This window comes from Lutra lutra, chromosome 2, assembly GCF_902655055.1.
Source record: "Lutra lutra chromosome 2, mLutLut1.2, whole genome shotgun sequence".
Taxonomy (NCBI): Eukaryota; Metazoa; Chordata; class Mammalia; order Carnivora; family Mustelidae; genus Lutra; species Lutra lutra.
The window spans coordinates 24,224,039-24,239,289 of NC_062279.1; the positions used below are offsets into that span (position 1 = coordinate 24,224,039).

Below are 15,251 nucleotides of genomic sequence, written 5' to 3' on the forward strand. Positions count from 1 at the left end.
TACATGAAAGCCGCAGAAGGGAACCTACCTACCAGGTTTCGAAACAGAACTTCTTTACACCATGTGGCAAAGAAGTTGCAGTTTACTAAGATGGAAGACTGGCATTGGTCACTGAAGTGTCACACGTTTGGATGTATGTACTCTCCTATAGAAAATTCTTGCCTCCACTTAGGACCAAGTCTACCCGAAGAGAATACTCTGAAAATGTCTTACCATGTACTGCTGTGCCGGCATTCTATCAACAGAGCACTGTCCTCTCTTTGGCAGAAATCACATGTTTACGAGGCCAAACATCATGGTCTGCAAAGCCAGCTCCCCACTCGGCGAGCCACAGCTGACTATGTGCGTGGAAGCCTCAGCAGATGGGGAGGGTAAACAGGATGTCCATTCTGAAGTCAGAGCTCCCTGGCTGCTCGGCCCTTACTACTTACCTTTGCGATGAAGATCCCTGCATCCATGATGGCCTTAATGTGCCTTAACCAGCCCGAGTTCTCCAGTCCCCACAGAAAGTCACTCATGGACGGAGATTTCAGTTCACACACTGCAAGGTAAATCGTGTGATGAAAGCAAAATAAAGACAATCTTACTTTATATATGCTCATATTTGCAGGTAATTTGTTAATGATTCCTTCATCACTGTATTTTCTGGAAGAAATTAAGTCAGGATAAGTGTCCATACTTGTAAAATTGGTTCTACTGAACCACTTCAAGTAAGGCTCTTCTACTCTGTCTGGTCCTAGGGGATGCTGCATCTGCTCAGAAGTACTCTATTTGTAAAGTTTAAACCCCAATATTAATGAAAATCATGGGCCACAGTCAAGGTTCAGAAGAAAAGACCTGTTTATCCTTCAGCAAAGATATTGGTAGTGGCCCACGCAACAGCGGGCTACAGAGGAAAGGGATCGAAGCCCAGCACCTGCCCAGTGAGACCTCCACAGCACCCAACCCCTTCTGTTTAGGACCACTGTGAAAACAAAACGACTATCCTAACCAGGAGCAACATCCATAATTTTGTGGAATCCCACAGAAGACCTTGCTGAGGATGTTGAAACCCTTGGTCTAGTCTCATACGTGTTTGGGATCCAAAAGCATCTTTTCTTTCTGTGCAGGATTTCCTAGTTGAGAAATTACCATGTTTTGGGCTGGAGTCATGACACCTGGCGGAAACAAACCGAAAACGGCTCAGGAGCAACATTCCTTTTCAAGGCCAAATATTTCACAGGATGGATATGCCCATTTTTTACCCATTCATCCGCTGGTGGGTGTTTGGGTTATTTCCACTTCTGAGCTCTGATGAACAATGCGGCTATGAACATTCCTGTGCAAGTTTTCTGTAGAAGTAGGTTTCATTTCTCGTGGGGACGTCCTTAGGAGTGGACTCATGAGGTCACACGGTTTAACCACTGGGGAGGCTGCCCAAGGTGCTGTCTTCCTCAGCTGCTACACCGGGCTACATCCCAGGAGCACCTCGAGGCTTCTGGTGTCCCCACATCCGCGCCAACACTTGTTATCACTCGGCTCCTGACTCCTGCCTCCCTAGTGGTTGCACAGTGCTGTCTCACTGTGGCCTCGATTACGCGGCGGCTTGTTTTTTGTGTTGCTTACAAGGTGAGTGATTCATTTAAGGAAATGTTTCCTGTATTGAAGATAGCATTTCTAGATGTTCTTATCAGAGGGTGTTTCATATTCAGTCTGACATCTTGGGGAACTGGGAAGGCCTCGTGTTTCACTTAGATTTTAGTTTTATGTGAACCAACTTGTACATCTTAGTAATAATCACCATGTGTGCAGGGGCAACAACACGTGGTCCTATTCAAGGCCATGGGCTTCAGAGTCGGATCTTCTAGCATCCGGATTCCAGCTCTAAGCTCTCAACGATGCAACCTGGGCTAGTTACCAAGCCTTGATTTCCTCAAGTGTGCCGCGGGGATAAAACGCCTTCCTCAAAGTGTTAACTGAAGAGTGAAATAAGATAATACATATGCCCCCTGCTGGGAGATAGAAGATTCAGAAATGGTCGCCACCAAATATGCTTTATCATCTGTTCGTCCAGTGCGGTGTCCTGACAGTTAGGAGGTACAGACTCCTTCACACCCCACCTCAGAGCGGAGGCTTAGAAAGGTCAGAACGCAAAGTGATCAATGGCAGGAGAGCCCAAGTCCTCTAACCAAGAAGCCAAGTGTCTGCCACCACACCAGGGCTACCCTGGTGGGTTTAACTAGAAATAGTACCTCTACTAGTAATAATAATAGCAAAACTTAAATAGTACTTACCAGGTGCCAGATAGTCCTCCAGGTGCTTTTTTTTTTTTAATGTATTTTATTTATTAGACAGAGAGAGCACAGGCAGGGGGAGCAGCAGGCTGAGGGAGAGGGAGAAGCAGCCTTCCTGCTGAGCAGGGAACCAAATGTGGGGCTCGATCCCAGGACCCTGTCATCATGACCTGAGCCAAACGCAGACGCGTAACCGATTGAGCCACCCAGGCGCCCCTCCAGGTGCTTTCTATACAATAGTTTTCTAATCGTCCTAGAAATCATATGAAGAAGGTACTATTATTATCCTTATTTATAAAAGTGGAAACCAATGCAAAGAGAGGTTAAGTAACTTGTCCAAGGTCACTAGCTGATAAGCAGCGAGGCTCGGATTCAGTCTGGCTCCAAAGTACATGCTCTTAAGCAATGTCTATCGATCTCAGTTATATTATTTTTTGCAATTCAAACACGAACCACTCTAAATGCTCCTTGTCTCCCACCTACTATCAACTTAAAGTTTACACAGTTTGTCCCTCAGAACCGTACTGTGCAGTGTGGCAGCCGCTAGTCCCATGTCACTGTTGAATATCTGAAATGGAGCGAGTCTAAACTGAGATGCGCTGTGAGCGCAGAGTAGATCCCAAACGTGCAAGACTCAGTATGAAAAAAAGAAGAAAAAGTATCTCACTGGGGCGCCTGGGTGGCTCAGTTGGTTAAGCCTCTGCCTTTGGCTCACGTCATGATCTCAGGGTCCTGGGATCAAGCCCTGCATCAGGAGGGAGCCTGCGTCCCCCTCTCTCTCTGCCTGCCTCTCTGCCTTCTTGTGAACTCTGTCAGATAAATAAATAAATAATAAATAATCTTAAAAAAAAAGATCTCACTAGTAGCTTTTGTAATGACTACATGTTAAAATGATACTATTTGGGATATATCAAGTTAAATACAAATGTATTATGAAACTTTGCCCATTTCCTTTAACTTTCTGATGCGGCCACTAGAAAATGTGAAATTTCAAATGTTGTCCACACGAATGACTTCCATTGTACTTCTCTGGGACAGCAGCGACGTTGGGGGAACATTAACCTGATTAGTAGTCTTCAAACGTTTCTGCACATGTACCCCCACAATAATGTTTTAAATTAGGTACTCTCTCATGCACCCTGGAATAATACATTGTAATGACTGAGGATGTGATAAAAGGTGTATCTGTCTTTTGCAAAGTTGGCAAAAAGGGCATTTAGGAGGGGGGAATGGCAAAGGAGGGATGCTTCCAGCCCGGGCCAAGGAGCCTCCCAAGGCACAGCAGGCAGCTTTAAGAAGGAGAGTGCAACGAAGTTGATGCCGTGCAGCCAGCTAGTCAGGGTGCACCTCCTAAGTTCTCCTGCGAGCTCAGGCGTGTGTACTGTTTGGAATCTGATGGAAAGGCAGACAGACCGACAGCCTCTAGTTAAAACTGGGCAAGGCCTGCCTTCCCTCCCCAGTGACACTGCCTGGCAGTACCACTCGGTTCCTGAAGGGGGCAGGCTCGCCTCTGCCTGTGCACCCAGCCCAGAGGGAAGGCCTGAAATTCTAGCACCCGAAGGGCCCTCTCACCACTCCCTGGGCGCCTCCTCTTTGGTCTTTCTGTTTAACCCCAGGCCATGACCCAAAGTGTTCAACTTAATCCTAAAATACACACATGCCACCACGTAGAGTCTCAGGACTCCACTGATTTCCTTTAAATCTTTCACAGATAACATTACCTTGCAAACAGTTTTTTTTTTTTTTTTTTTTTTTCTTTTCACTAAATAGGCCAAACTTTCCGGTTGTTATTATAGGACTTAGGGCTAGTTGGCATTCCTGTTTATTTCAGAAGGTCCAGGGAGCCTGAGGGATATCCTGGCATCCAAACCCTGAAGCTCAGCCCAAGAACAAATGATCCTTTTCACCTTCTCTTCCCACAAGGCATGGAAATGACAGCAAGTTTAAAAATAAGACACCAGGCTTTCCAGCTAACCTGGAGATGGTCTGGGCCAAAAGCAGGAGAGGAACAGAGAGCTCACAGAAACAGGGCCCTAAAAGGTACTACCAGAGGGAATGTCCAGTGTTTCCCTCTTCACTTAGCTCACTCAGCAAGGAGACAAGCTGCTGTATCTCCTGCCAGACCAGCTTCCTTCTTCCCACACTGAGAATGGCTCCTTGTTGAACATTTCTGTTTTCAGGAACAATAAAGCTGTGTACTTTAAGTGAACTAACCTCACCAGGTTTTCGGGCAAGGTAACCACTTTAAGGGTGTTCTCCCGCCAAATGCTGAGTGGCCGGGTGAGAGCAAACAGCTCTACAGATGATTAATACACACAGACAGATGGGGGAACACTTGAGACTCAAACAATCAGTGCCTGCACTTTTAAATATAAAACTGGTGGGTTTGTTTGGATAAACTCAGGATAAGGCAGAAATACTGATTTGTTCACTCTTGTTGCCAAACCCAAACCAATATTTACAAACCATTTTGCTGAACGAAGTTCATTTCAGCTGACATCAGAGGCATATGCCACAGAGAATCGGACTTACTTAGTGGGAGTTTAATGCCCAGGTCTAACAATATTTGTTTTACGTAAAAGAGCAACCATATTCCATAAACATATATGGATAACACTAAAGAAAAGAAAAGATAATTATAGGACATAAGGAAATAAGAGGAAATAAGAAATTTACTTGGAAGAAAATAAGCCTTGCATGATCTTCTTTAAGAAAGTTACTAACACCAATCTCATTTCCTCATGTACAGTTGCTGGGTGGGATCCGGGAGGATGCAAAGACGGTCTCCATCTGAACCGCAGGAGATCACTCCTTCTTGTCTCCTAAAACCTGAAGTTGAAGAGTTCATGGCCCTCCCTTAATAACCAGCTTGCCAGCCACCTGAGTTCTGTTAATGTGTTGATTTGCCCCTTTCCCATTTTGGAGTCAAAACACCAAGCCCAATGAAATGCTCTTCAAAGAACTGGTAAAAGGATAATAATCTCCCTTCACTGAACATCCTAGCAGGTGAACCCATTCAAAGAGGATTTTATGATGGACTCTTGACATGGAAATGTTTGGTTAAGCCCGTTTTTATGGTTTGCCTTCTACTCAGAGCCCACCACGGTGACACAGAATAAACTTCTGAGCTCTGCACAGACTGTATTCAATTTATTAATGTTAGTGGTATGCTCCTCCCTCCCCAGGCCAAGCACCGTGGGCCCTCTTTATAGAGAACTCTATATAACAGAGAGCTTTGCATTTTAGCGTCTTCACAGGATACCAACAAGATTAGTGATTATTCTTTTAAAACGACTCCAGCCTAGGGCATGCGTGCTGCTTTCTGGAACTGCTATACAACCATGCCACGAAACCCAACTTTGTAGTCTTGTTTTCTTTTAAGGAATTTGGTGATCATGTAAATTGGTAAGGTGCAATCAAGCCTAAATTCTTTATACCTGTGTTAGCGCTGCTAGCGTTCATAGCACTGAGAAGAGTATACACAAGTACTCCTGTGCGTGCGTGCGTGTGTCCAATGCTAATAAACATGAAAGCCTGTACACACATACATTCCAGTAATACTAATTACCATTGTCCTAAAGGAAATCTAGCAGCAGGTTCACAAAAGAATGCCCTCAGCATTTATGAGCTTTGCATGTGAATTTGTGTCTAAAAACACCACTTGTGGCAAATAAAAAGTATCTATGTGCCCATTTATATTACATCTACTGTCTATAAGGCTTGGGGCTTAGTTTTCTCTCAATGAACTGACACAACCTCCCATCTAGAGTAGGTCTGATTTTCTCAACTTACAGAAGAGGAACAGGTTCAGATGCTAGCAGCCCAGTAAGGACACTTGATCGGAATCTAACTCCCTTGACTCCAATTTCCAAATATTTTTCCACTACAAAGAGAGAATAATTAAGTCACTATGCCAACTGAGCCAGGATGAACAGGAAGTTAACTGAAGGTAAGGCTTAAAGTCTAAATAGGAAACTTAAGTGAAAATAGAGAAGGCTAGACTGGGAGAAAATGCTGAGAGGCTAGGAAATCCGGGTGGCTAGAAAGTATTAGCAGCAGGCCCTGGAGAGAAAGCTCAGGAATCATGCAAGATGAAGATGGTGGCAGCAAGTGGGGGGCTCAACACACCTGCTGCGAAAGCTGCCAGGACCAACGTTCTCACCAAATCTCAAACCTTACCGTCGCTGGCAAGCAAATACTGAATTGCCAGATCCCAACTACAGCCTTATGGAAAAACAGCTCGCCTTGTCACTAAAATTAGTCATGTCTATCTTTAGTTGCATGGGAGGCACTGTCTTCTGCAAGCATTCCTTTTGCAAATGCCCTAGTTACCCAAAAACTAGCCATCATGATTAAAAAAACAAATTCTAAGGGTGAAATTAATCTTTGAATTGTCTCAGTGAACATCAAGGGACAGCATAATTAGGATGAAAATAGCCACAGTTCTCTCATTAAATCACTTTGTTGTCCTCTTTTTTTTTTTTTAATTTTATTTATTTATTTGACAGAGAGAGAGAGAGATCACAAATAGGCAGAGAGGCAGGCAGAGAGAGAGGGGGAAGCAGGCTCCCTGCTGAGCAGAGAGCCTGATGCGGGACTCGATCCCAGGACCCTGACATCATGACCTGAGCTGAAGGCAGAGGTTTAACCCACTGAGCCACCCAGGCGCCCTGTTGTCCTCTCTTTGATAATGTCACCCAGAGATGAAGTCTTTGGCTTTGACGCCCAGTTACAACATTTGACCGGTTGCCATACCCTGGGATAGACCTCAGTAACAACCAAGCATCATCTTTTCCCCTGCCCATGATTTTTGCCCTCCATCAAAATCAATACTTCATTTTGTATTAATGAATGAATTTTTCTACCCAATGCCCAGCACGTAGAAAACCCTCAGTAACTATCTGATGTACAGAGGAATGTCTGGGAGAACTTCAGGAACCCCGACTTAACGTCGTACTTACTCTAAGCAGGGATTATGCCTGCTACTCGACATACATTCTCTACCATACAGGCTATTAGTTACTCCCAATTTGCAGATTGAAAAGGTGTTAAAGTTTACCAAGTTATCCTCCATAGTTACACAGTCAGTAAATTATTGAACTGGAGTCCAGTCTACAGCCCATATGCCCCCAAGGGGCAATGCTCTTTCCTCTGTGCCTTAATGCTTAGGATATGCTTGTCCAGATTAGCTGATACCACCCAGCTCTCATCGGCCACATTCTACATCCTCTTACAACACCACAGAGAGCAAGGTACATGCTCTTGATCCATTTCTTTCCTCCAAGTGACCATGAATTGATAACGAGTAAAGCCTGACAGGACAGGTCTGTTGGTCACGTGGAAGGCTCTCTGAAAAACCTTGATTGAAGCTATCCAGTTCCATTTTAATGGCAAATTGGGTTTTCTGTGTGGAAAACCATGCTTTGTTGCTTAATTTTGAAGGATAATAACCATATTTTCGCCAGGTCTTGCTGGCTGTCTCATCTAATGGGTTAGTAATTGAGGAAATTAATAGTGGTAAAAAGTCCAAACATAGAGAACAGAAAAAAAAAAGATGAGCTTTATAGCCTTTTATTAGCTCATATCTGGTAGAACTCCATCAACTTGTAGGCGATGTAATAGGAAATACTTTAAAATGAAAAACTTAAATCCGAATATCTGTAGAGAGTTGAAGTACTCCATTTCTTCTAGGCTGAATTAGCCATCACTTCAGAAAGACATGAGGTGGGGTGCCTGGGTGGCTCAGTGGGTTAAGCCTCTGCCTTCAGCTCAGGTCATGATCTCAGGATCCTGGGATCGAGCCCCACATCGGGCTCCCTGCTCAGCGGTGAGCCTGCTTCCTCCTCTCTGCCTGCCTCTCTGCCTACTTGTGATCTCTGTCTGTCAAGTAAATAAATAAAATCTTTAAAAAGAAAAAAAAAGAAAGACATGAGGTGAGCAAGAAAATCTCCAACAGGATCGCCTGGGTGGCTTAGTGGGTTAAAGCCTCTGCTTTCGGCTCAGGTCATGATCTCAGGGTCCTGGGATCGAGCCCCACATCAGGCTCTCTGCTCAGTGGGGAGCCTGCTTCCTCCTCTCTCTCTGCCTGCCTCTCTGCCTACTTGTGATCTCTGTCTGTCAAATAAATAAATAAAATCTTTAAAAAAAAAAAAAGTCTCCCAACAAAGGGGACATTTTAACTGATAACCACAGCCTTAACTCTGAGCAGAAAGAAGTGTTTCATGGAACCCTCAGAGCTGGGTGTGTTAAGGACTGTTCCTTTCTAGACCTTGGTGCGCCCAAAGCAACTTGGGAGGGAGACCAGAGCAGTTAAGTCGGAGACCATAATACCCGCCGCCTCCCATGACATCTTCAAAATTCTCTTCTTTCAACCGTCCTTTCTACACCTGATGAAGGCTCTGAATAATTGTCCTTAGAACCTTCACACAGAAGTGCAGCTCAGATATGATCTCTGGGGCCGCCTGATTTTGCCACAAAACGTTCTCCCGTCAACGCCCACAGTTCCAGGGGATATGACAAGTGTGGTTACACTTTGGCGCCTGCTAAAAAGATTCTAGTCTTAAATTGCACCGAGTCTGGACCCTTCCAAACAGCTCTTCACTGTAGTGTTGCCCAAATCGCAGAATGGACCCGGGCCTTTCTTCCTGTGCTCTGGACCCGTTCCCATATGACCTGCCATGGGGCTAAGGTTTGTATCTCTGTGAAATAATTTGCTGAGAAAACATCCACAAGGCCTGACAGGTGGTTTATTAAATTTTTTTTTTAAAGAGTTTATTTATTTGACAGAGAGAGAGAGATCACAAGTAGGCAGAGAGGCAGGCAGAGAGAGGAGGAAGCAGGCTCAGTGCTGAGCAGAGAGCCCGATGCGGGGCTCAATCCCAGGACCCTGAGACCATGACCCGAGCCGAAGGCAGAGGCTTAACCCACTGAGCCACCCAGGCGCCCCTTAAATTATTTTTGATGGGCTTTTGCTGAGTGGACATTGACCATAACATAAGGCAAGCACTTCCATGCCTCTGAAATTGTGCTATCTTACTCTGTGTCTCTTGAATAAAGAAATTGAGAAAAGTTACCTATAAAAAGTCTGGCTGACTGAATTAATCTATAGCCCACTAACCTACCCATTTACTCAGTACTTACTTCCAAGTGAAGTATTATCTCTCAAGAGAAAGCATAATAGACCTTACACTGGAAAGAAAATACTTCATAGTGTGCAAGAAACTTTTTCAATAAATCGGTAAGTTAGAGTGGTATGTTGTTAACGTTCTTTTACAAATACAGGAAATGAGGTTTAAGTTTATTTGGAGATTATAAAGCAAGAACCCAAACCCAGATCTTTAGACTCTTAGGCCAGGACACTTTCTACCCAACCGGCTACCTAGAGAGACCATAAAGCCAAGTGGTTAAGAGTGTGGCATCTGGACCCATACTGATCAGGTGAAAATCTTCGTTCTGTCGTCTACTGCTGTGAGCTTGCGTGAGTTCGTTAGCCTCTGACCTCAATTTCCTCCTCTTTAAAATGAGGACATTCTAGAAACTGGTATGGAATTTCCTCAAGAAGTTAAAAATAGAGCTACCCTAATGACCCAGTAATTGCACTGCTGGGGATTTGCCCCAAAGATACAGATGTAGTGATTCAAAGGGGCACGTGCACCCCAATGTCCATAGCAGCAATGTGCACAATAGCCAAACTGTGGAAGGAGCCGAGATGTCCTTCAACAGACGAATGGGTAAAGATGTAGTCCATATATACAATGGAGTATTCCTCGGCCATCAGAAGGGATAAATACCCACCATTGCATCAACATGGATGGAACTGGAGGGAATTATACTGAGTGAAATAAATCAATCAGAGAAAGACAATTATCTTATGGTTTCACTCATGTGGAATATAAGAAATAGTGCAAAGGATAAAAGGGGAAGGGAGGGAAAACTGAATGGGAAGAAATCAGAGAAGGAGACAAACCATAAGAGACTGCACTCTGGGAAACAAACTGAGGGGAGGGGTGGGAAATGGGGTAACTGTGTGATGGGTATTAAGGAGGGCATATGATCTAATGAGCACTGTGTCTTATACAAAACTAATGAATCACTGAATACTACATCAAAAACAAATGAAGTACTATATGTTGGCTAATTGCATTAAAAAAAAGAGAATAGCTCTAACAAGACTGCCACAAGGACCACTGAATAAATACACCTGAGAAAATTAAAAGAGTGTCCAGTACATAGTAATCACACCGCAGATGCTAGAACACCATTACTATGTGGGTAGTTACCATGAGCCTAACACCATATCCACAAATCAGTGGAGTGCTCTAACATGATAGAAAGTACTAGGCTCAAATCCTGCTTTGAGATCCTGGGAAGTGCATGTTTTAAATTAAATTAAATTTTAAATTAAATATGTAATATAAAAATATTTTTAAATGTGGGACGTCTGGGTGGCTCAGTCGGTTAAGTGTCCAACTCTTTTTTTTTTTTTTTTTAAAGATTTTATTTATTTATTTGAGAGAGAGACAGTGAGAGAGAGCATGAGTGAGGAGAAGGTCAGAGGGAGAAGCAGACTCCCCATGGAGCTGGGAGCCCGATGTGGGACTCGATCCCTGGACTCCGGGATCATGACCTGAGCCGAAGGCAGTCGTCCAACCAACTGAGCCACCCAGGCGTCCCAAGTGTCCAACTCTTGATGTCAGCTCAGATCTTGATCTCAGAGTCATGAATCCAAGCCCTGTGTTGGGTTCCAGTGTGGAGTCCACTTAAGGAAATGTATATATATATATATATGAAATAATTTGCTGCGAAAAAATATATGTATAAATAAAATATACTAGATTCTAGAACTGGAGACTTAGGCTTTGAAAAAATAACCTGCCATGTTGTGAATAACATGTAAAGAGAGGTCCACATGGAGAGAAGCATGGGCTTTCTTATTGACTGTTCCAATAAAAAAAGAAAATAGAGGGCATCCTTTTCTTATTTGAGGGAAAAACATTATATGATCAAAAGGGAAAGCCTAGTAGAAAACAGTCAATTGCAAAATTGCTACGTAACTAGAAGGCATCCTTACTATCTCACTGGGACGTATGAATACCACAACACAGTTTGCTTTAGGACTTATAAATCAAAGTTAAAATTAAGTGAGCTCTAGAAAAGGACCTATATCGGATGTGAACTTGGTCCTAAATTTCAGTTTCTGATGAAATGTCCTGCAGCTCTTGCTCACAGACAGAGCCAGAATGCAAACAACTTTTTCTCTTCTGTTATTCAAATTCTATTCTGGTAATATTAATTAGCGGTGGTTAAAAAAAAAAATCAAAGACAATAATAACCACGAATAACAATGTACTAGCATTCTTCCTACCAAGTCACCAGCAGCACAAATCTTCCAATCTCTTTGATGCCAAGGATGGCTGTTGGAAGCAGGAAAAGCCCTAGAAGGGGGGACTGATTGCATCACTTCATCAGCTGAGCCTCCACAGTGGTTTATAATTTACTTGGTAAAAACAGATAGTCAAACATTGGTCAAGTTCCCTGAAAGGCATCCAGAAGGTTGTCCTTGCTTAGTGCGCTGATGGAGGGCTGGAAAGTGATGTCCGGTGATCCCTCACGTAACAGGGACGGCGCTACGGGATTCGGTCAGTTTGCTGTCCTTTCGAAGGAGACAGACCACAGATAGAAGGACAGGAGGAATGGTTCCTAATAAGAGACCAGATAAGCGCTAGTTCCAAAACTAAAGTCAGAGCGATAGGTTATAAAAACTTCTAAGAGCTACTTTGTGCTTTGAAGAAAATGTGTGTTGTCGGAAGTCCGCTTACGAAATCACTAAATGAAAAATATGAAGCATATCACCCTCGATGTTTTTTGATGATTCTGGCAGTGATGCACACCTTTCATACTAATGTTAGACTACCTTTTTAATAACAGGACACAGCTAGTCCGATTTTTTGACACCTTTAAAAGGCACAACTTACAGCAAGGACAGCCACACTGCCCATGATTATCTCCAGAAGTTTAAGAAGCTCAAACAATCAGGGCTCCTGGGTGGCTCAGTCTGTTAAGGGTCTGCCTTCAGCTCAGGTCACGATCTCAGGGTCCTGGGATCGAGCCCCATGTCCAGCTCCCCGCTCACCAGCGGGTATTTGTCCCTCTCCCTCTGCCCCTCCCTCTGCTCATGCTCTGTGTCTTTGTCTCTCTCAAATAAATAAAATCTTAAAAAAAAAAAAAAAAGGTTCAAAAATCATGCCCATGATATTGTTACGGTGGTCTGAGACATGGCAGATGATATGTGAAAATAAGGCGGAGATTCTCTGGGGCAGATTTTTTTTTTCAGGTTTAGGATGAGATTTTGCCTAATCATTCAAATGTACAAGATTCAAATATTTGCAACCCGTAGAGTCACAGACCCGACACAGCTGGAAGGACCCAGAGAAATTATTAGTCCAAGCTTTTTATTTTATGGCAGGTAACAGCCCAGTGAAGGTGACTGCTGGGCTTCAAAGCAAGAGAGCAGACCCAGGGAATCCAAGAAGGAGAATGGAAATCAGGAATGTGTTGCTCAAGGCCCTCCAGCCCCACTGGCAGGCTCTCACTACCCCCTATCCTTCCTATGAAGCAGAGAACTACATACTAACTGAGAGCAAATGTGTACCCCTAGAAAAAAGGAATTCAGAACTTTCTTTGTCCTCCTCCATTCCACCCCAAGTTTCCTGTTCAGGCAGCCCACTGTCCTCACACACAGCTCCACCTTTTCAGGGCCTTCCCCCCAAGAGCGAGCACAGCATTTGCAGCCTCTCCAGGACCCCAAGGTACAAAGCAAAGGGCCCCCTTTCTCTGCAGTTCCCACTAGAGCCAGAAGTTGTAGACTGTGACAACACATTCCTCCTTGCACGCCTTTACAATCACATGGAGCATAAGCAGTAAAGGAGGCTGGTTTTGCTTGAAATGCAGAATTTCTGCAAATTAGCTTATGGCTGGTTTGGCCACAAGAATGGCTGTTGTACATCACATAATCCATCTTTGTCATTTCCTCCCCCATAAGCCCGAGTGGCTGTGTCCTGTGGTATGAGGGGCTGGGTGGTGTCGGGGGGGTGGGGTGGGGAATGCCAAGCGGGGAAGGGATGTATGTGCAGGCGCACTGCAGTAGTTGCTGCCCTTGAGAAATGATTAGATTGTTTTACAGCAGGTAACTGCCCAGTGAAGGTGACTGCTTGACTTCAGAGCAAGAGAGCTGACCCAGGGAATCCAGGAAGGAGAATGGAAATCGAATGTGCTGCTCAAGGCCCTCCAGCACCTCCAACACCCTCCCTTCTAATGGCCATTTGTCCACTCGGATTCATTTTATACAACTTCATGTCCATACATGAACAGAGCTAGTTATTGCTTTAAATGCAGGACTGCTTGATCTAAATGGCCTTGAATGTGGGTTAAACTAATATCATGAGGGAGAAAGAAAAAACACTGCTGTGCACTTTCATTGTATACTCTAAACACTGGACAGTGCCTGACTCTGCTAACCAAGTGAAAAACCATTTCCCCATGACACTTACAAAAAACAAGAGAAAGGCTTAAATGTTTAAGTAGTCCTTGCAATATAATATTCTCTTCTCAACTTATCCCACATATATAAACAGCATCATTGTGCAAACAACTTAAAAAACAAAAGACTATCTTATTCTGCTGGACATTACAACCTTTCACTGTATTTTTTTTTAATGCTATGCATAAGACAATGGCTTACCTTCCAGCATTTTCTGCAGACTGCTCCTCATGACATGGATGTTCTCTATCCCGATAAACTGAAACTTGATATTGGAGTAGTTGTCTTCGTTCTCATAGCCTTTCCCTGCAGCACGATTTGCCATCGCATTGAGCTGCGGTGGTCAGCAAAACAGAGCAGTCACCAATGACATTCGGCGCATAAAACAATCAGAACATCTCACCGACGGTGATAACAGCATTCAAAATGGCGTGCGGAAACACAACATGCTTGAAATCACTGGAACATTCTGCTGAGTGAAGTGATTCCAGGCACTTGGGCTGAACTTATATTCCACAGCATAAATGTGTTGGTGTGAGGAACACTTTCTTAGCGGGAAAGCATTCTACAGATAAACCTTTCTGGAGAGGTCTTTCGCGGTTCCACCCGAGATGACAAATGGAATATAGAATTCTGTGATAGAGCCAGATTGCCCTCACTCAACCAAATGACATAACCTGTAGGTTGGCATTAGAGTATCAGCAGATACAGCTGGCAGTCCAAAGCTCTGTAACTCAAATTGTATCTTCCAGTATTATATTGCCAAAAAACTCATTATCCAATAGGAATTGTGGTGTGATCTTAATTCACCTACAAGAATCCCCCAATTAAGCCTTGAGCAGGAGTCACGGACTAAAATGGTGAGTGCATGGAGAACTATCTCCAGAGCCATTTCTCCAGGCTCTTAATTTCAATCTAGAGACCTGCTAGGAGGGCTTCTGGGCCACTTTCATTACCACAGTGCTGTATTTGGTGGGATTTCCCAGTACAAACTGGGTTAAAGATAAGGGACTTTGAAGAATTTTGTTAAATGCAAACCTGTGGCCCCGTCCTGTGCAACTAAAACCAGGAAGGGGACAAGTCCTGCCGTAGCTGGGAAATATATACATTTCGGGAATGGGTGTATCACTGCTCAATTCTATCCTTGCTGTTGGGCTAAGCAGGTGGTCACATCCTAGAAAGCGCTAGTCACTGACCATGTTCTTTTTCAGTCCACAAAAGGCAGGCAGAGAACTGACACCAGGCACTCACCACCAGAAAAAAATATATCCATTTCACAAATTAACAAATACTTCTCAAAAAGCCAAGTTTAAAAAAATCTAAAAACCAAGCTTAGTTAAAAGCAAAAATATTCTTTGGCACAGATCTGATCTTTACACAATTAAAACTACCAGCACATAAAGACAGATGCCCAAGGATGTTTATTAAAACTCTATAAA

The 15,251-nt window shown here is 43.8% G+C and overlaps 1 protein-coding gene and 1 long non-coding RNA gene across 2 annotated transcripts in view; one reads left to right on the forward strand and one right to left on the reverse strand.

Annotated features, from left to right (window-relative positions):
• MTMR7 (myotubularin related protein 7) overlaps window positions 1-15,251 on the reverse strand; it is a 106,040-nt gene that overhangs the window by 11,495 nt on the left and 79,294 nt on the right. Inside the window, exons 7-8 of the mRNA XM_047716110.1 lie at window positions 14,014-14,146; window positions 432-541 (exon numbers count right to left, since the gene is read on the reverse strand). Coding sequence (XP_047572066.1) covers window positions 432-541; window positions 14,014-14,146 — 243 coding nt within the window. The remainder of the gene's footprint in view (window positions 1-431; window positions 542-14,013; window positions 14,147-15,251) is intronic.
• On the forward strand, window positions 427-5,406 carry LOC125091979 (uncharacterized). Its single transcript, XR_007124805.1, has 2 exons — window positions 427-548; window positions 5,023-5,406. It is a non-coding gene; the product is annotated as an uncharacterized LOC125091979 (long non-coding RNA).